This window comes from Elephantulus edwardii, unplaced genomic scaffold (genome assembly GCF_000299155.1).
Source record: "Elephantulus edwardii isolate Elephantulus edwardi_28Jun2011 unplaced genomic scaffold, EleEdw1.0 scaffold00226, whole genome shotgun sequence".
In the NCBI taxonomy this organism is placed as follows: domain Eukaryota; kingdom Metazoa; phylum Chordata; class Mammalia; order Macroscelidea; family Macroscelididae; genus Elephantulus; species Elephantulus edwardii.
Genome location: NW_006399976.1, coordinates 2,999,485 through 3,019,601, shown reverse-complemented (window position 1 = coordinate 3,019,601; position 20,117 = coordinate 2,999,485). Strand labels below are relative to the sequence as shown.

General features: G+C 42.6%; 1 protein-coding gene across 1 annotated transcript in view; it reads left to right on the top strand.

Annotated features, from left to right (window-relative positions):
• The first annotated feature begins 241 nt into the window (after nucleotides 1–241).
• LOC102871438 (leukotriene-B(4) omega-hydroxylase 2-like) overlaps nucleotides 242–20,117 on the top strand; it is a 33,485-nt gene continuing 13,609 nt past the window's right edge. Inside the window, exons 1-6 of the mRNA XM_006898335.1 lie at nucleotides 242–439; nucleotides 5,308–5,452; nucleotides 6,996–7,049; nucleotides 7,142–7,269; nucleotides 11,938–12,059; nucleotides 13,059–13,329. Of these exons, the coding sequence (XP_006898397.1) occupies nucleotides 242–439; nucleotides 5,308–5,452; nucleotides 6,996–7,049; nucleotides 7,142–7,269; nucleotides 11,938–12,059; nucleotides 13,059–13,329 (918 nt within the window). The remainder of the gene's footprint in view (nucleotides 440–5,307; nucleotides 5,453–6,995; nucleotides 7,050–7,141; nucleotides 7,270–11,937; nucleotides 12,060–13,058; nucleotides 13,330–20,117) is intronic.

Genomic DNA, 20,117 nt, shown 5'->3' with positions numbered 1-20,117 from the left:
TCTCTCTCCACCCCCCTCACCCCCTCATCTATCTCTCTTCTCTCTCTCTTTCTCTTCCACTTCATTTCCTACTCCGTCCCCTGGCCTTCCCTTGGTCTCAGCTAATTTTCTGCTATTTATCTTGACCCATTACTGCCCCTCACCTTGACCTCTGGGTCTATATCCTTGGCTCTATCTTTCTACTTTCTGACCTGCCAGCATCTGCTCTCAACATTAATGCCCCTTTTCTTCTGTCTACAGGATGTCGCTGCTGAACCTGTCTTGGTTGAGACTCTGGCCCAGCACAGCTTCTCTGTGGCTGCTTCTGCTGCTGACTGGGGTCTTCTGGCTCCTGGTCCAGGTCCTGGCCTGGATCTATGTTTTCTACAACAAGTGCTCCCGCCTCCAATGTTTCCCACAGCCCCCAGTGCGGAACTGGTTCTTGGGTCACCTGGGCCTGGTTAGTGGGGCAGCAGGATGGATTTGGGGGTGTCAGGATCAGGACAATCATGGTCAGGGGGCTGGGGACTAGGGAGTGGGTACATTTATCACAACAAGAGAAGAAAGAAGACTAAGGGGAGCCTCTCTTTCTATTCTCACCCCTAAATCCACTCTGCTCTATCCACACCCATGATTAAGGTATTTACCTTGTTTTTCTACTCCTTCCAGGCCTGCTTTGGGTCAATTTCCTAACTGTGTTTCCTCTAATAATCCACTTTAGGTTCCCTTCTGGGACTTCCAGAGTAGGCTGGGTAGAGCTGGAATGCCTGACTTTCTTACAGTCTCATCCTTAACAAAGGACCTTGTCAACTATATAATCTAGATTCCATTCACCCCTCTAGTCAACTTCTGTTGCCTTTCTGTTGGTGCCCACCACTCTAAAGGCTGTGGTCCTTTACCTTCTTTCCCTACCCCGAGGACACAGCAAGACTATAGAAAAGAGACAGTCTTTCCTCTCTTCCCCTTCCTGGAGTACCCTGCACTTGTTATCTTGCCCTCTAATCTCAAGATGTACTAATAGGTGTGTTGCCCAACCTGCGTAAAGGTTGGTTACTTCCCCTTTGAACAGCTTTCTTTGACCATTGCCTTGACCCTTCTCACACTTGCAAGTTAAACAGTTAATAAGCCAATCATTTCCTTATCATCCATTTCTGCCACTTGATCATGACTTTGTTATTGTTACATGTCTTTGCAGTTGACAAGTCATAGTGATCTTGTAAACAACAGAAGTGAACCTTGCCTATCCTGACAGGCCATCCTCACAATTGCCGCCATTCTCAAGCCTTCGTATCTTTTTCTGATCCTCTACTTTTTCAAGCATGATGTCCTTTTTCAAGGCTTGATGCCACCTCAGAACTTGCCCCAAGTATGTCCAGTGACGTTTTACTATCCTTTCCAGTAAGGAATCCTCTAGTTATGCTTCCTCCAAGACAGATCTGTTTGTTCGTTTGATACTCAAAGCCTCCCTTGTTGTTGAGTGAAACCCAACTCATAACTGATCTTCTAGCAGCTTTTTGTTTAGCTGTACATCACATGGGAGAACATGGTCCATCTTTTCTCCCCTGCAGCTGTGAATGGATTTGAACCACCAGAGAGGCCTTGCCTTCTGTCATTACCTATTGGTCCAGTTGTGTTGACTTTAGTTTTCTGGATGTTATGATGTAATCTATATTGAAGGTTATAGTCTTAGGTCTTCCTCACTCACTGTTCTGTCATCTGTATAATAAAGGTTGTTGACTTAAGTCTCCCTTCAATCCTTTTGCCACATTCTTCTTCACGTAACCCAGCTTCTGAAATTGTTTTCTCAACACACAAATTGAATAAGAGTGGGCAAAGGATACACCCTGGATACAGACACTTCCTCATCTGAAACCACACAGTGTTCCTTTGTTCTTTTGTAGCTGTAGGAGGCAGAACGCCTCCCAGCACCAAACCCAAGATCAGACAAACAGTTGTTCTGGTTGTTGTTTGGCACTGTTGAGTCAAGTACAACTCATAGTGACCCTATGAACAACAGACATGAACTCTGTCCTCTCCTGTGCCACCTTCATACCTCCTGACACATTAGAGATAATTGTAGCAGTCACCATGTCAATCCACCTGGTTGAGGGTCTTCTTTTCCTTCACCAACCCTCCACCCTTTCCAGTATCATGTCCCTCTCCAAGGAATAACCACTCCTAGCAACATGTCCAAAGTATGTGAATTGAAGCTCCATCATTTTTGCTTCCAAAGAGCACTCTGGCTACACCCTCTCCAAGACACATCTATTTGTTCTTTTGGCCATCTATGGGATGTTCAGTGCTCTTCTCCAAACCACAGCTCAAAGACATCAGTTCTTCTTCTGTCATCCATATTCATTTGTACAGCTCTCAGATGAACAGCAAATCATCGAAAAGACCATGCCTGAATCAGCTGCACTTCAGTCCTCAAACTGACATCATTACTCCTCAATACTTTGGAGAGGTCCCTAACTGCAGACTTTCCCAGTGCACTATATCTCCTTATTTCCTGACTACTGGTACCAAGGGTGTTAATTGCAAGATGAATTCATTGACAGTTTCAATCTCTTCTCCATCCATCATGATGTTGCCTATTGGTCCAATGCTAAGAATCCATGTTTTCTTGACATTGAGATGAAATCCATATCGAAGACTGCATTCCTTGCTCTTCTGCAACAAGTGCTTCAAGTCCTCCTCATTTTCAGCAAGCAAGGTTGTGTCATCTGTATAATGCAGATTATTGATGAGTCTCCTTCTGATTCTGATGTTCTGTATACTGAGCAATGGCAAACAGTTGTTGCTGTTGTGTACCATCAAGTTGGAACTGACCCATATTTGACCCGCCAGCAGGTTTTCAGAGGCAATTAATCTCATGGGAGGAGATTCCCCATTTTCCTCCCATGGCAACAGTAGGCACTCAATAAATGTTTGAGGAGCCAATCGTTGAGGACATAACCTCCATTAAACATCTGAGAACAAGAGATAGGCTCTTAAAAAAAGAGAGAGAGATAGGCTCTAGAATCTCCATTTCCTCTGGCCAGTTGAGGACAAGGACATCTCTTCAGTGTTTCTTTCTGCAGAAAGAAGGATAGCAACCTGGGGAAGAATTTTCTGTATTTCCATTGTTTATCAAAGCAAAGCTCATTCAGAAGGGGTTACCTTCACCATGAAAGTTCCTGAGAATTTTCTTTTTTTCCTTTTTTTGGTATACTTAGACTAGAGGAAGACCCTCAATGAGATGGATTGATTCAGTGACTGGAGTAATGGGGGTAGGTGTGTCAGAGATAATCAGATTGGCACAGGATAGAGCAGGGTTTAGGGCTGTTGTACATAGGGTCGCTATGAGTTGCAAGCAACTTGACAGCACACAACAACAACAATCCTTAGAATGCCCTAGAGGGAATATGAGGACTGTATTGGGTTACCTGTTGAGCTACTAAACTAAAGGTCACAGTTTTGTATTCACCAGCTGTTAAATGAGAGAAAAAGGAAGCGATCTGCTCTCAGTAAGATTTGCGGTCTTGAAACACTGATGGAGGGTGGTCATGAGATATAATTGACTGACAGCATTAGAATAGGAGTTGGAGGGCCCAGGAGGCTTGTTGTTAGGTGTCATCAAGTCCAGTACAACTCATAATGACCCTATGAACAACAGATATGAACCCTGTCCTGCCGTTTTCACAATTTCTGACACACTTGAGCCCATTGCTGCAGTCATTGAGTCAAACCACGTGGTTAAGGGTCTTCCCCTCTTTTGCTGTCCCTCCAGCTTCCCAAGCATGATGTCCAAGGGATATCCTGGAGGCTTAGGTGGTATTATATGACATCTGCAGTCCTGCTCTTCTGCTGATGACATCTTGATCTTAGATGCTGGTCTGATCTAGGTTATTCTTCTCCTCATCTAGTTCCTCCTGCTGTGTGACTTTGTCCTACTTACTCTCCCCTCTGTATGGAGTCTGTCATACACATTGAATCTTTGGTTTATATTCCTTGGGTAATATTTTCACAGGGGAAAGTGGTTTATGTTTTCTTGTTGAAACTTTCAGAGAGTTGAGTGCCGGGAATGTCCCAGAAGGTGGAGGAGTCTAGGAAGTCAAGCATGAACATCTTATTTATTTATTTTATAGCAAATATGCTTGATTTAAAATGTGGGCTTTGGTGAAAGTAGGCTGAGGCTCAGTTGGCATCAAGCATGAACATCTTGAGAAAATGTCTAGGCTTATATGGACTAAGTGTCCTGGACTCAAGAGGACTTTCTAGGGGTAGGTTTCATCTGGGGCTTTCCAAGACCCTAGGACCCTGTATTGAGTCTCAGGCTTAACTACTTGGCCATCTTTAAGGATCTAGAAGATAGTTAGCCAAGAATTTCCTTCTTTTTCTCATCTCTGTACTTGGATGCTCAGTCCCACCTACTCTTGTCACTGTAGGTGGCCTGCAAATTCCAGAGTCTTTAAACTTGATCTGGTGGAGGATCCGGAGGCCTCAGTGTGAACTGCCAACACTCAGAGAGTACATGAGAACAGATCCCCACACTATAGCCCCGATGGTGCAATGCTGCCCACATAGCTTCCCTCATGGAACGCCCATTGTCTTCTTTCCTGCATCCATTTTCAGGGAGACAAAATCCATCAAGCTCTGGAAACACAGAGCTTGCCTTGTCTGTCTGTCTTGTCTACAGTCCTAGAGTTGGAGGCTGCTTCCAGGATTCTCCTACTTCTAGGATACTCTTGTTTCCTTGGACCGAACAGAAAGTGGACAGTCCTTCCCGTAAGGTAGAATTCTGACAAATGTTCACAGCACAGGCTGTGACACCTATGGAAGCCAAGAGAGGGCAGATACCTATGACTCTTTCTGCAGAGGTGACCACTTCTGTGTATCTAAGATAATCACTGGAACTCGGCTTTCCCAGTCTTTATGGATATGCGATTCTCACAGTTGTTATGAAGACAAAGCAACTTAAGGGCTTAAAGAATCAGGTCCTCAGTTCATAGACCTAAGGTGGGGTTCTCGGATAGTTGTTTTGTCTCTAGGGTGGGGGGAGGCAGACATTATCTTTAAATGTCTTAGTTTCCTTTTCTGGGAAATGAGAGTAAAAAGAACACTGAGGTAAGTGTGGTGTCAGGTTCCCAGTGGGGAGAAGCCATTATAATTTTGTGGAAAGAGATCTTGACAGGCCATATGTCAGGCTGTGGAGTCAAACAAAGGGGTTCAGCACAGAACAGATGAGTGGCGGAATAGATGTCTCAGGGTTCCAATGTACCTCTGTCTTTAGCCCTTCTCTCTGGCAACCCCAGGAGTGTGAAATTGGTCCACCTTGTTCCTCCTCAGATCCGGAGCTCAGAAGAGGGTCTCCAGTATACGCAGAACCTGGCCAGCACCTTTGGCGATGCCTGCCTCTGGTGGGTAGGGCCTTGGCATGCGATCATCCGTATCTTCCACCCTACCTTCATCAAGCCTATTCTTTTGGCCCCAGGTAGACACACAAAGATGACTGGCTCTGAGCCTTTGTGCTACCTTAGCTAGGCAAGGGACCAAGGGAGAAGAGAGGAGAGCTGTTGGGAGGGTTATTGCTCCTGGCACACCTGGATCCATTTGTTTGACCTTGGTCATGTCTGTCCATGTTTAGGAAGTGGGTATATGATGCTTGCTGAGGTGCTGAGTGTATATTTGCAACTAGGACCAGTTGGAGATGGTCTTCACCAAACTTGAGCTCAACTCTGACCCAGGGCATCAGAGCCTGTTGGGGTCTGTCTGAGATGCCATTTGATGTTGTCCAGATATTCTGTCAGTCATGTGGGGCTTTTTAAAACTTGTCTGATGTCCGCGTTCATTGGGTCTGGGATCCAGGGTCTTTCTGAGAATTATCTAGGTAGTTATTTTAATCTTGTATGAGTCAGGTCCAAGGGTAGGTTGGTCACATCTGGGCCATGTCTGGGTCACACTTGGGCCACATTTTGGACGTTAATGGGATCATACTGAAATTCTTTCTAGAACTTGTGCGTAGGGTATTATGGGGTCTTGTCAGACATCTTTGGTCCAAATCAGAGTATGTTGTGTCTAGTCATAGACATGTTAAGATGTGTCTTGTATGTAGTGGTCTTTTGGGACATGCTAGCATGTTTTTTGTTATTTTAAAACTTATGTTTAGGAGGAACATTCTTCTAAGTAGTATAGCACTGATCTGTCAATTTACTGTACAGAGAGAGGTAACTTGAGGTTGCTGTGATGGTAAACACTGTGACACTGATGTGTCAAATGCCATAATGGTTATCCATGGTGAACAGTGTTTGGTGGAGCTCCCAGATTAAAACAGGCTGGGAAGCAGGAGTGGCCTTCACTTCCAAAGCAGCATGCCTCTTGAAACTCAATGAACTTTGAGAAACTATGATAGCTATACAACAGGGCTCAGGTCTTTTGTTCATAGGGTTGCTATGACTCGTCCTCAACTTGACGGTGCTTAACAACAACAGCAATAACAACAACAACAACAAAAATAGCATGTATTCATGTCATGCCAGCAGTGTTTAAGCTCTATGTTATCACTTTTATGTCATGCTATAGACATGTGAAGACCCGTCATGTATGTTCTTATCATGTTGGAATGTGTTAGTCTTGTGTTAGCTGTCTCAGGTTCATGTTAGGACATGTCAGAGTAGGACAGAATGTATCAAATGACCCTTTCTCAGTCCATGTGACATGCTTCATGGAGTCTTGTGCTCTGCTTGTTGTTTCAGAAATATTGGATTTGGGGGAGATATGTGCAGCCATGTTGGGATGTGGCATGCCGTGTTGGATGTGTCTAAAGAGAGGAGGTGTCTAGGACTCCGCTTTTGCTCTCCATTTGCTACTGTAGTCTCTTCTGGTCCCCCCTTGCCTTCTCCATGCACCCTCCGCTCTTTACCCCTGCTCTGCTTGGCTAGGGTGGGGTGAAGATTCCTGGTTGGGAGTCCATATCCCCATCTAGAGTTCCTACCTTATCCTTTTCCATGGTTTCTGATGACATTCAATCACACCAGCTGCCATTGCACCCAAGGATGTGGTCTTCTATAGTTTCCTGAAGCCTTGGCTGGGTGAGTAATAGCAGGCTAAGAGGGCTGGGGTCAATGTTGGGGTCCAGTTGAGGGTTCTACCTCTGCTAACTGCCCATGACTGAATCTGTTAGGAGATGGGCTTCTGCTGAGTGAAGGTGACAAATGGAACCGCCACCGCCGCATGCTGACACCAGCCTTCCACTTCAACATCCTGAAGGCCTACATGAAGATTTTCAATGAGAGTGCCAACATCCTGCATGTGAGTCCCCGATGGAGCCTTGTGGGGTAGGACACCAGATACGTCTAGTTGGAGTATTGGCTCTGTTGAGCAGCTTTGGGATCATTGTTCTTCCCCTCTAAACCTCAGGTAATTCATCCTTAAATTGAGAATAATGATGACTAACTTGAAGAGTGTTCAAGGTGATGGAATGGCATTGTTGTTGTTGCTGTTGTTGTTATGTGCCATCGAGTCGCTTGCGACTCATAGCGACCCTATGTACAACAGCCCTAAACCCTGCTCTATCCTGTGCCAATCTCATTGCCTCTGACACACCCATCCCGATTACCCCAGTCACTGAATCAATCCACCTCATAGAGGGTCTTCCCCTCCTGCGCTGTCCCTCTACTCTACCCAGCATGATGTCCCTCTCTAAAGACCTGTCTCTCCTTACAACATGTCCAAAGTATGTCAGGCGAAGCCCCAGAATCCTTGCCTCCAAGGAGCAGCCTGGTTTAATCCTCTCTACAAATGAATCTGTTTTCTTGGCAGTCCGTGGTACACTCAATACTATTCTCCAGCACCACAGCTCAAAGGCGTCAATTCTCTTTCTATCCTCCCTAGTCATTGTCCAACTCTCTGATGCATAACAAGTGATTGCAAAAACCATGGCCTGTATCAGGCGGACCTTAGTCTCCAGAGAGACACCGTTGCTCTGATGGAATGGCATTAAGCTCCTTGAATGTATGCAGGAGTTATTATTAGTCCTTATGTTCTCAGAAGCATTGGAATTTTGAGACAGTGTTGATGGTATTGATGAAAACTGTACAGCAGATATTGTTGGGTAACAAACCACTTTGAAGCTCATTGGCTTAAAACAATGAATATTTGTTATTGCTCACGTGTCTACTAGCCAGCGAGGCATTGTTTTTGCTTTGACTTGTCTCCCTTGTACATTAGCACTCAGGTATGGATCATGTAGGCAGCTCTGCTGATCCACTTTGAAGATTTTCACATGTTAGGGACGCGGCTGCCTGCAAAAATGATCTCTGACGGACAGCAGAGACAACTAGTCTTCTCTGTGTAGCTTCTTACCCTGTAGCTGTCAGCTCAAGCTTGTTTACATGGTCAAAGTATGTTTTCAAGAGAGAACATACTCGTTAAAATGCTTTTCTGAGATTCAGGTTTAGAATGATTATGTCATCATTTTTACCAGGTTCTGATGGCGACTGCATGTCTCAATAACATCTTTGAACCAAAAGGGTGAAGGAATAGGCTTCGTTTCCTACTGGAAGTTGCTGCAAAGTCATATTGAAAAGGAGATGACTATAAAAAGACGCATGAATAGGCGATATGTGCTTAGTATTTGCAGTTGATAAGTTAACTGATTACTATTTGGAGAAATCTATCAGAGACAAAGGAACATGAAACAGCAGGCAGTATGGTTTGCATCTACTCAAATTCCATGGGAGTGACACAGGTGAGCATAGATGGATGGAGTATGTTTCAATGATGAGGAAGAACACTGAAGTTATTATTGTTGTTGGGTGCTGTTGAGTCAAGTAGGTCTCACAGAGACCTTATGAACAATAGACCCGAATCCTATCCTACCCTGTGCCATACTCATTATTTCAAACATACTCGAGCTCATTGTTGCAATCACTGTGTTAATCCAACTAGTTGAGGGTCTTCCTTTCTTTCACTGACCCTCTACCTTTCCAAACAGAATGTCTTTCTCCAATGAAGAGTTAGGGAATTTGCAAATGTTACAGTAAGCATAATGATGTCAGGTAGAACCCTAAGGCACATCTGATTCAGTCAGGCCATAGTTTTTCTGATCACTTGCTAAACATATAAGAGCTGGACAATGAATAAGGATAAAAGAAAAAAAAATAGATGTCTTTGAGCTGCGGTGTTGGAGAAGAGCACTGAACATCCTATGGATGGCCAAGAGAATGAACAGATATGTCTCGGAGAAGGTGCAGCCAGAGTGCTCTTTGGAGGCAAGAATGATGAGGTTTCATCTTACATACTTTGGGGATGTTGCTAGGAGGGGCTAGTTTTTGGAGAAGGACATGATGCTGGAAAGGGTGGACAGTTGGTGAAAGAAAGAAAGAAAGACCCTCAACCAGGTGGATTGACATGGTGACTGCTGCAATGGGCTCTGGTGTGGCAGGAAATATGAGGATGGCGTAGGATAGAACAAGGTTCAGATCTTTTGTTCATAGAGTTGCTATGAGCCACACTCGATGCGCTGACACCTAACAACAATGATGACAGCAACAACAACAGCAACAGTAACAATAATAACAACAGTAATCATAACCTAGCCACATTTCTGTTGAAAGGAAGACCTCTTCTTACCTTTCTGGCTACTTGATATAAACACAAGTCTTAAACTTGTGTTTCAGGAAAAATATAAGGGCCTTGCATTCTTGTTTGTTTTTAAAAGAATTTTTATTTTATATTGGTAGTCAGAACAGAGCAGGGTAACACTGCATGGTTCAGAATTGGGAAGGGTGTACGCCAGGGATGCATCCTGTCTCCATACCTTTTCAACACGTATACAGAGCAGATTATCTGAGAGGTTGGGCTCTACGAGGAGAATTGTGGCATCAGGATTGGTGGAAGATCTATTAACAATCTGCGTTATGCAGATGACACAACCCTGCTTGCTGAAACTGAGGAGGACCTCATGCACTTGCTGTGAAGGGTCAAGGACTGCAGCCTTCAGTATGGACTGAGGCTCAATGTCAAGAAGACAAAGATTCTCGCCACTGGACCAATTAGCAGTGTCAGGATGGATGACGAAGAGATTGAGAGTGTTCACAGCTTCAGTTTGCTCGGCTCCACAGTCAACACTCTTGGTACCAGCAGTCAGGAAATAAAAAAGCGTATCGCGATGGGAAAGTCTGCTGTTAGGGACCTCTCAAAGGTACTCAGGAGCAACAGTGTCTCTCTGGCCACTAAGGTGCGCCTGATACAGGTCATGGTATTTGCAATCGCTTGTTACGCATCAGAGAGTTGGACAATGACTAGGGAGGACAGAAGGAGAGTGGATGCTTTTGAGCTGTGGTGCTGGAGAAGAGTACTGAATGTACCATGGACTGCCAGGAAAACAAACAGATTCATCTTGGAGAGGATTAAACCAAGCTACTCCTTGGAGGCAAGGATTCTGGGGCTTCGTCTGACATACTTTGGACATGATGCCAGGAGGGACGGGTCATTGGAGAGGGACATCATGCTTGGGAGGGTGGAGGGACAGCGCAGGAGGGGAAGACCCTCTATGAGATGGATTGATTCGGTGACTGGGGTAATCGGGATGGGTGTGTCAGAGGCGGTGCGTTTGGCGCAGGATAGAGCAGGGTTTAGGGCTGTTGTGCATAGGGTCGCTATGAGTCGGAAACGACTCGACGGCACATAACAACAACAACAACAACAACAATTGGTTTGCTTACAAAGTTTGTATACATTGTGTCTCAGACTATCCTTCATTCACAATAGGTTTCATATATAGTTCATACATCATTCCAATTCATTATATTTTATAAAATTTCTGTAAACTGAACTATGCCTACGATTGCCCTGTCTTTCCAGATCCCTGTTAAGTCCTTTCCCATTTCCTTTACTCACCCCTACCTCCATTCATCAAATTGTGTCACCTTATGATTTCTCCCCTGCCCCTCCTCACCTCTCTGCTCCCACTCCCTCCCTTGGATCTTCATATATGTTTTACTAGTTATGTTTCTATTTCTACACTTATGGACTTCTACAGTATTTTCCCTTATAGGCTGAGTTAGTTCACTCAGCATAATTCTCTCTAGTCCCTTCCAAGTTATGTAGTAATTTTCAAAATCATTGCTCCTGAGCACTGCATCATATTCCATTGTGCGAATGCATCACAGTTTCTCAATATGATTGTGGTTGGACATTTGGGCCGTTTACATGTTTTTACAATAGACCTTGCATTCTTGAAGAATGCAAACCCAGGAAGAATGTGGAGGCATTCTAAAGGAATGCATTTGCGGATATAGAAGACATTTTAAAAACAATTGTAGTACAAGGATATTGGTGATGAAGATTATATAAAATAGTAGCCAGATACTGTATGGTATGACATACACTAAAGAGTTCACCTCTCAAATTTCTATAAGACAGAGTGAGGTGCTTTTCCCCTCTCATTATAGATGATGATTGATGCAGTGGCTACAACAATGATAGGGAGGATGGTCCAGGATTTGATAGTATCTATTGTATGTTGGGTTGTTTGAGTCAGAATGGACTTGGAATACCTAACAATTAACGACAACACATATCTTGTCTATGTCCCTAAGCTAGTAAATGAGTTAGTGACTGGTAGATCTGGGATTCTGATCTACAGCATGGAGGAAGGTCACCTTAGCTTTTAGTGAACATTTACTAGTTGGAAGATGAAGGGGGAGGGTAGTGGCACAATCAAAGGCACACAGAACATAAGAGGTAGAGCTGAGATTTGAACTCAAGTCTCCTGACTCTAAACAATGGAATCTTCACATCTTCATTGTGATAACTTCTACTTCCATACCAACCTGGTCCACTCTGGGGATGAGTGCCTTGGATGAAGTGCAAGGAGCTTATTCCTTGGTGGAGTTTGTCTTGGTGATTGGAGCTGGAGAAAGGGCTTCAGGCAAGGCAGTACCCTTGTCCAACTGTGTCCTCTTTTCTGACCAGGCCAAGTGGCAGAACTTAGCATCTGAAGGCAGTGCCCGTCTGGACATGTTTGAGCACATCAGCCTGATGACCCTGGACAGTCTGCAGAAATGTGTCTTCAGCTTCGACAGTCACTGCCAGGAGTGAGTCCTCTATCTGAATCTAGGAATTTGGATCACTAGCAAAGGGATAGTTAAGATGGTTAGGGAAGGGATGGTAAAGATGGTTAGGGAAGACCACTAAAGCCTTTCTTCAGGTGTGTCAAATAATTAATTGTATTTAATAAAATGCAATAAATGGAAGAAGAAAGAGCCTTCCAGGAAGGCTGAACTACTTAAGTAAAGGCAAAAAAAGCTAAGATGAGCATATATGTAAGATACAGTGAACTAATTATCTTGGAAATTAGGTAGGAGTGGTAGGCAAGCCCTAGAATTTAAGGATAGGGAAAAGCTAGGCAAACAGTCACAGATTTATCTTGGGATCTTCCTGGAGTCGCTGAAGGTATTTCAACAGATGATGGATATGTTCTGAGTTGAGCTTTAGAAATCTATGCTTCTGAGACCTTAATGCAGGATAGATACTGCATAGTACTGACAGTGAGCTGAGTGAGACAGGCAAGAAGCTGGTCCATGAATCAGTTGGACAGAGGATGAAGTATGAGCTGTGTGGGCAGTTTGGGTAAGGGAAGGGTCATTGAGTGTGAAGGACATGATTCTCACACTCCCCCTAGTTCCTGGGGTCTGGCATCTGCATCTAGGAATGGGAATATGAAGAAGTAATTAAGTGCGGAGAATCATTTCTTCTGGCCCATCCTCACCATGCATACTTGGGACTTCTTTCTCCTGAATGCTCGGTTTCCTAATGGAAGATAGTACTGGATTCTGGATAGCTGCTACACCATGGGCTTTGTTGTTATGTATCAGTTGAGTCAGAACTAACCCATAACTGATTCTCTGGTGGATTTTCAGGGGCAGTAAATTACAAGAGGAGACTCCTTGTCTTTCTTCTGAGGAGCAGCTGGTGGATTCGAACTATGTACCTTTGTATTGACAGTGCAATTCCTTACCACGAAGCCACTTCTCTATCAATTACAGACTTTAGCTATATGAAATTTCTATATTTCTTCTTGCCTCATCCTTCAGAAAACCCAGTGAATATATTGCTACCATCTTGGAGCTCAGCACACTTGTAGCAAAGCGGCACCAGCAGATCCTCATGCACTGGGATTTCTTGTATCATCTCACTCCTGATGGGAAGCGCTTCAGGAAGGCCTGCCGCCTGGTGCATGACTTCACAGATGCTGTCATCCAGGAGCGGCGCCGCACTCTCTCAGAACAGGGCGTTGATGACTTCCTCAAGGCCAAAGCCAAGACCAAGACTTTGGACTTCATTGACGTGCTCCTGCTGAGCAAGGTGAGTGCCTGCCTGTAGGTTTTGGCATTGTTTTAGCTGCTAAATGCTGTTGTGTCCACTACAACACCTGATGCACAATAGGTAGGAACCCTGAGCTGTCCTGCACTATTTTCACAGTCTTCACGCGATGCTCAATCCCATTGTGCTGGTCATTGTTATCAATCCATCTTATTCAGGATCTATCTATCTTTGTCTCTTCCCACCTTACTCAGTGCGGTGACTTTTTTCCAGGAATGGGAGCCTTCTTCCTGACAGTGTGTCCAAGGTATTCAAGATGAAGTTTTACCATCTTTGTCTTTATGGTATAAGCCTGATTGCACTTCAGCCAAGATAGCTTTACTTTCACCAATACCACGATTCAAAGTTGTCAGTTCTTCCTCAGTCAACTTTATTCATTGTCTAACTTTTGAAAGCGTAGGAAGCAATTGAAAATACTGTGGCTTGACTCAGATGTACTTAAGTCTTTAAATGGATATCCTTGCTCTTTAGCATTTTGGAGACATTCTTGAGGTCTGATTTTCTCAATGCAATATGAGGTTTGACTTCACGACTGCTGCTATGTTGGACGTTGACTGTGCATTCGAGGAATATAAGATCATTAATGACTTCAATATTTTCTCCATTATCATGATTTTGCCTATTTGTCTTGCTTTGTTTTAATTGCAATTTTAGTGAATGTTTACAGGAAGGTTGGATTTTCACTTATTCATTTATGCACCATTTCTTCCCTTCTTTTCCTACTCCCCTCTCCAAATTCACTTTGAAATACACTTTTTGTTTCAGATTGTTAATTATCATACATATATAAAATGCCTAATCATACAGTCCTATCAGACAGTCCTGTCCCTCATCTGCTCCAGTGCCCTGTTCATTATGCGGCCATTCTTTCCATGCTCTCCTCTACCCCATGTCAATCTTTTAAAAAAATTATTTATTAGTTTTAATGAAAGTTTACGGAGGCTTAAGATTTCCAGTCATTCATTGTTGCACTTTTCTCCCTTCTTCCCCACCCCTCCAATCACTCTACTCCTTGAAAAGAAAAAGAAAAACTCTTTCATTGTTATGCAATCCCTCCCCTTACTCTGGACTTCCGTAATGACAGGAGTATGCATTCATATTCAATGCAATGTATATCATTCCTACCCTCCTTTTCTGTCTTCCTTCAACCCTAATGTCAGTCCCGTTTCACAACAGTGGCTTTATGCAATATTTGTCCTTTTGTGACTGAGATATTTCACTCAGCATAATGTCCTCCAGGGTCATCCATTTTGCATAATATTTCATGAGTTCGTTGTTTTTCAGTGTTGCATAGTATTCCATTGTGTGACTATACCAGAGTTCTCTATCCATTCATTTGTTGATGGGCGTCAGTCTTATTTTATAACATCAGTGTAATGCAATATTTGTCCTTTTGTTACTGACATATTTTGTTCAGCATGTCTTCCCGACTCACCCATATTGGGCAGTGTTTCACAAATTCATTTTTTTAAATACATCATAATATTCTATTCCATTAATTTGCTGATGGGAACTTGGGCTGTTTCTACCTCTTCACTATTGTGAATAATGCAGCAATAAACATGGGTATGCATACATCTGTCTGTATCACACCTCTTGTTTCTTTCGAATATATTCCCAGTAGTGGGATAGCTGGGTCAAACGGTATTTCTATTTCCAACTTTTTGAGAAAATTCCAGACCACCTTCTATAGTGGTTTTACCATTTTTCACTCCCACCAGCAGTGAATAAGTGTTCCAGTCTCTCCACATCCTTGACAGCATTTGTTGTTTGCTGCCCTGTTGAACGTTGCTATTGTTGCTTGAATGAGATGATATGCACATAAAAAAAAAACCCTTCTCCAAAAGGGTAAAAAAATAAATTCACAAACTAGGAAAAATATTTGGTCATAAATGAATACCTGATAAGGGACTCATGTACAAATTTGTAGGATACTCCAGCACCTCAACAAGAAAAATTCTAACAACCTAAACACAAAACGGGCACAAAATATGAGTAGAGACTTCACCAAAGAAGAAGTTCAAATGGCAACAAACATATGAAGAAATCTTCAAATTTTCTAGCCATCAGAAGGATGAAAATCAAAAGAATGAGATTCTATCTAACCCCAGCAATAATAACTTTCTGTTTTCTTAAGGATGATATGTAACCCATATTTAAGGCTGTAGTCTTTGATCTGCAATAACTGCTTCAAGTCTTCTTTACTTCCTGCAAACAAGGTTGTGTCATCTGCATAACAGAGATAGTTGATGAGTCTTCCTCCAATTTTGATGTCACATTCTTCTTCATTATAGTCCAGCTTTGGGAATTATTTGCTGAGCATACAGACTGAATAGGTGTGGAGAAAGGATACAATCTTGACTCACACCTTTCTCAATTTTAAACCACGCAGTATTGCCATGAAATATTCTGTTAGAACAACTGCTTCTTGCTCTAGGTATAGATTTTGGATGTGCACAGTTAAGTGTTCTGGAATTCTCATTCTGTCTATGTTATCCATAATTTGTTATAATCCACACAATCAAATGTTTTTGCATAGTCAATAAAGCACCAGTAAATATCTTTCTGGGATTCTCTGCTTTTAGTCAAGATCCATCTGATACCAGCAATGATATACGGTACAGTACTGTCAGCAATATTCCACAGTACATCACAGAGAATTTCTAGAAATTCAAGCTGTATCCAGAAGAGACCTTAGTACTCTACTTAAAAGCTAATAAATTTTATAACCATAATGTGTTTGTTTGATATATTGTTGTTGATAGGTGCCGTCTAGTTGACTATGACTGATACCGACCCTATGAACAATGTCTCTGAACCTTGCCCTATTCTGAGCTAATCTCACTATCTTCAACAAACTTGATCCCAATACCACGGTTACTGTGTTATTCCATCTCATCCAAGGTCTTCCTCTCCTGCATTAACCCTCCACACTTCCAAGTGTGATGTCCTTCTCCAAGGACTGGCCCTTCCTGACAACATGCCCAGAGTGTGTGAGATGGACTTTCAAAGTCCTTGCATCTAAGGAGTAACCTGGTTTCACCCTCTCCTGGACAGACCTGTTTGTTTTCTTGACAGTCGATGGTGTGTGTGTGTGTGTGTATACATATATATTTGTTATATGGAGAAGGATGGGCAATCTCCTCCTATGTGATTTACTGCCTGACAACCTGCCATAGGGTCCGTTATGGGTTGTTTCTGACTTGACGGCAGACACCACGACCATCACTAACACTGTTACATACTCTTACTCGTATATATTACATAATTAAACGTTACCCATCCCTATTCCATCTTCACAATTGTTCATGAGCTCAAATCTATTGTTGTGGCCACTCTAGGGGTGCATCTTCTAGTATTATTGGATAATGTTCTATTATGATCCATGGGGTTTTCACTAATTGACTTCCAGAAAGTAACCATCAGGTCTTTCCTCCTTGTCTCTCTTAGTCTGGAAGCTCTGCTGAAATATGTCCATTATGAGTAACCCTGCTGGCATTTAGAATGCTGTTGCCATTGTTTTCAGTGTTACAGCAACATGGCAAGCTGGCAGATGAGTGTGGTGTGAGATGCTGTTGAGTTCATTCTTATTCATAGCGAACCTGCGTGAAAAAAGAACAAGACGCTGCCTGGTTCTGCACTGGCCTTGTGACTGCAGCTGTGCTCCAGCCCATTGCTGCAGCTACTGTGTTGGTCTATGTAGTTGAGTGTCCTCCTCTTTTTTTTTTTCTTTCTTTGATTCTTTATCAAGAATGATGTCCTGTTTCAGAGACTGGATCCTCCTGATAACATGTGAATAGTTTGTGTGATGAAGTCTCTCCATCTTCCCTTCTAAAGAGCATTTTGGCTGCACTTTTTTCAAGACATATTTATTGTTTTCATAGTCGATAATATATTCAGTATTCTTCTCAACACCACAATTGCAATGCATAAATGCTTCATTTTTTAAATTTAATGTCAAGCTTACATATACTTAAAAGGTGAGTGAAAATATTATGGTCAGAGGCTCTTTAGTCCTCAAGGTCACATCGTTGCTTTATGTCACTTTAAAATGATTCTGTGCAGCTGAACTTCCCCAATTCAATATGCCATTTGATTTCTTTACAGCTATTTTTTCTGAATCATCAGTAATTGTCAAGGCATCTTGATTGTGTACTTGATTAATTTTAGACTGTAAAAGTTGGTGTATGCCAGGGATGTATCCTATCGCCATACCTTTTCAACCTGTATGCAGAGCAGATTATCCAAGAGGCTGGGCTCTATGAGGAGAAGAGTGGCGTTAGGATTGGTGGACGATCTATCAACAATCTGCCTTATGCAGATGATACAACTTTGCTCGCTGAAACTGAGGAGGACCTCATGCACTTACTGCAGAGGGTCAAAGACTGCAGCCTTCAGTATGCACTGAGGCTCAATGTCAAGAAGACAAGATTTCTCACCACCGGACCAATTAGTAGCATCAGGATGGATGGCGAAGAGATTGAGATTGTTCACAACTTCAGTTTGCTCAGCTCCACTGTCAACACTCTTGGCGCCAGTAGCCAGGAAATCAAAAAACGTATTGCAATGGGAAAGTCTGCTATTAGGGACCTCTCTAAAGTACTCAAGTGCAACGGTGTCTCTCTGGAGACTAAGGTGCGCCTGATACTGGCCATGGTTGCAATCACTTGTTATGCATCAGAGAGTTGGACAATGACTAGGGAGGATAGAAGGAGAATTGGTGCCTTTGAGCTGTGGTGCTGGAGAAGAGTATTGAATGTACCATGGACTGCCAGGAAAACAAACAGATTCATTGTAGAGAGGGTTAAACCAGGTTGCTCCTTGGAGGCAAGGATTCTGGGGCTTTGCCTGACATACTTTGGACATGTTGTAAGGAGAAACAGGTCTTTGGAGAGGGACATCATGCTGGGTAGAGCAGAGGGACAGTGCAGAAGGGGAAGACCCTCTATGAGGTGGATTGATTCAGTGATTGGGGTAATCGGGATGGGTGTGTCAGAGGCAATGAGATTGGCACAGGATAGAGCAGGGTTTAGGGCTGTTCTACATAGGGTCGCTATGAGTCGCAAGCAACTCGACGGCACATGACAACAACAACAACAACAGCAGCAACAACAACAGAAGTTGGTAGAAATTTCCAATTTCTTTATATTTGATTTTAATGACTGATGCGTACCTGTGAACAATGGTTGCATTACCAGGTCTTCTTTGTTTCTGTAGGGATATTTTTTTCCTCCTAGGACTCGGTAACAGAATTTCTAAGTCCTACCATTAATTTATTCAATTTTTCTGTGATTAGAGATACATTTCTAACCCCCCCCCCAAAACTTGTGGCTGTAGGGAAATTATACTATTGCTGACCACATTGTGCTTCAGAATGGATCTTGAAATGCTCTTTTTAATGATAAATCTAGTGTCTAAAAATGACAAATCCAGGACTTTTTCTGGGGAGGAGTCTTTTTATGACCTGCTCATTTTCTTCTTTTGTAATGGATCTGTTGAAGTGTTCTATATCTGTCTGTGTCAGTCTGGGTAGGGCATGAGTTTCAAGGAATTTGTCAATTTTCACTAGGTTTTCAAATTTATCAGAGTATAGCTTTTCATAATATATTGATACTATAGATTTAATTTCCTCTAGTTCTGTTGTGATATCCCTTGTATCATTCCTATGCCTGTATCAATCAAATTATTTGTGTCTTCTCCTTTCTAAAACATAATTAATTGGAATGATTGTATGAAACACAATATAAATGAAGAGTAGTGTGAAAAATAATTTATACAAACTCTACAAGAAAACCAATATAAAACAAACCAATATAAAATAAAAACAACAAGAAATCTAGTGCTTCAAATGATCATTGCTGAAGCACTTCTGAAAAGCGAAAATGAAGTGGGAGTCATACCACTCTCTGATCTCAAAACCTACTTCACAGCAGTAGTATCCAAAATGGCATGGTACTGGTACAATGACAGACACAAAGACCAATGGAATCGAATGGAGAACCCAGAACAGACTCAGCTATTTATAGTTAACTGATACTCAAACAGGCAATAAAACCTATAAAATGGGAAAATGACAACCTCTTCAACAAATGTTGCTGGCAAAAACAGAACTGCTACCTGCAGAAAGTTGAAACAGGATCCACATCTCACATCATACACAAAAAAATCAACTAAAGGTGCATCAGAGACCTGGAAGTAAAGCCCAAATCCATAAAGTTCATCAGAGACAAACTGGGATCAAGCTCAGATGGCCTACCCTATGGTATAAAGAGACTGTCAAATATAGCCAGAAATGCTCAATCTGGAGAGGATAAACTTGATGAATGGGACCTTCTAAAGATTAAATCCCTGTGAGCATACAAAACATTTTCCAACAGAGTCAAAAGAAAACCTACTGACTGTGGGAAACCCTGCCCCCCAAACATTTGGCAATACCATTTCAGACAAAGGTCTTCTATAAAAAGTTTACAGAATCGTAAAGGGTGTCCAAAAGAAAAAGACTAGTAACACAACTAAAAAATAGCCAAAAGATATGGGAAGAGTTTTCACAGAGGAAGATATTGGGTTGGCCAACAAACACATGAAGAAATGCTCCAAATCACTGGCAATTAGACATGCAAATCACACCCGCAATGAGATACCATCTCATCCCAGTAGCAGTGGTAAAGTTTTAACAGGACAGCAAGTAATAGATGTTGGAGAGGATGTGGTGAGATAGGAATTCTTACACATTGTTGGTGGGATTGTAAAAGGTAAACACTTTGGAAAGA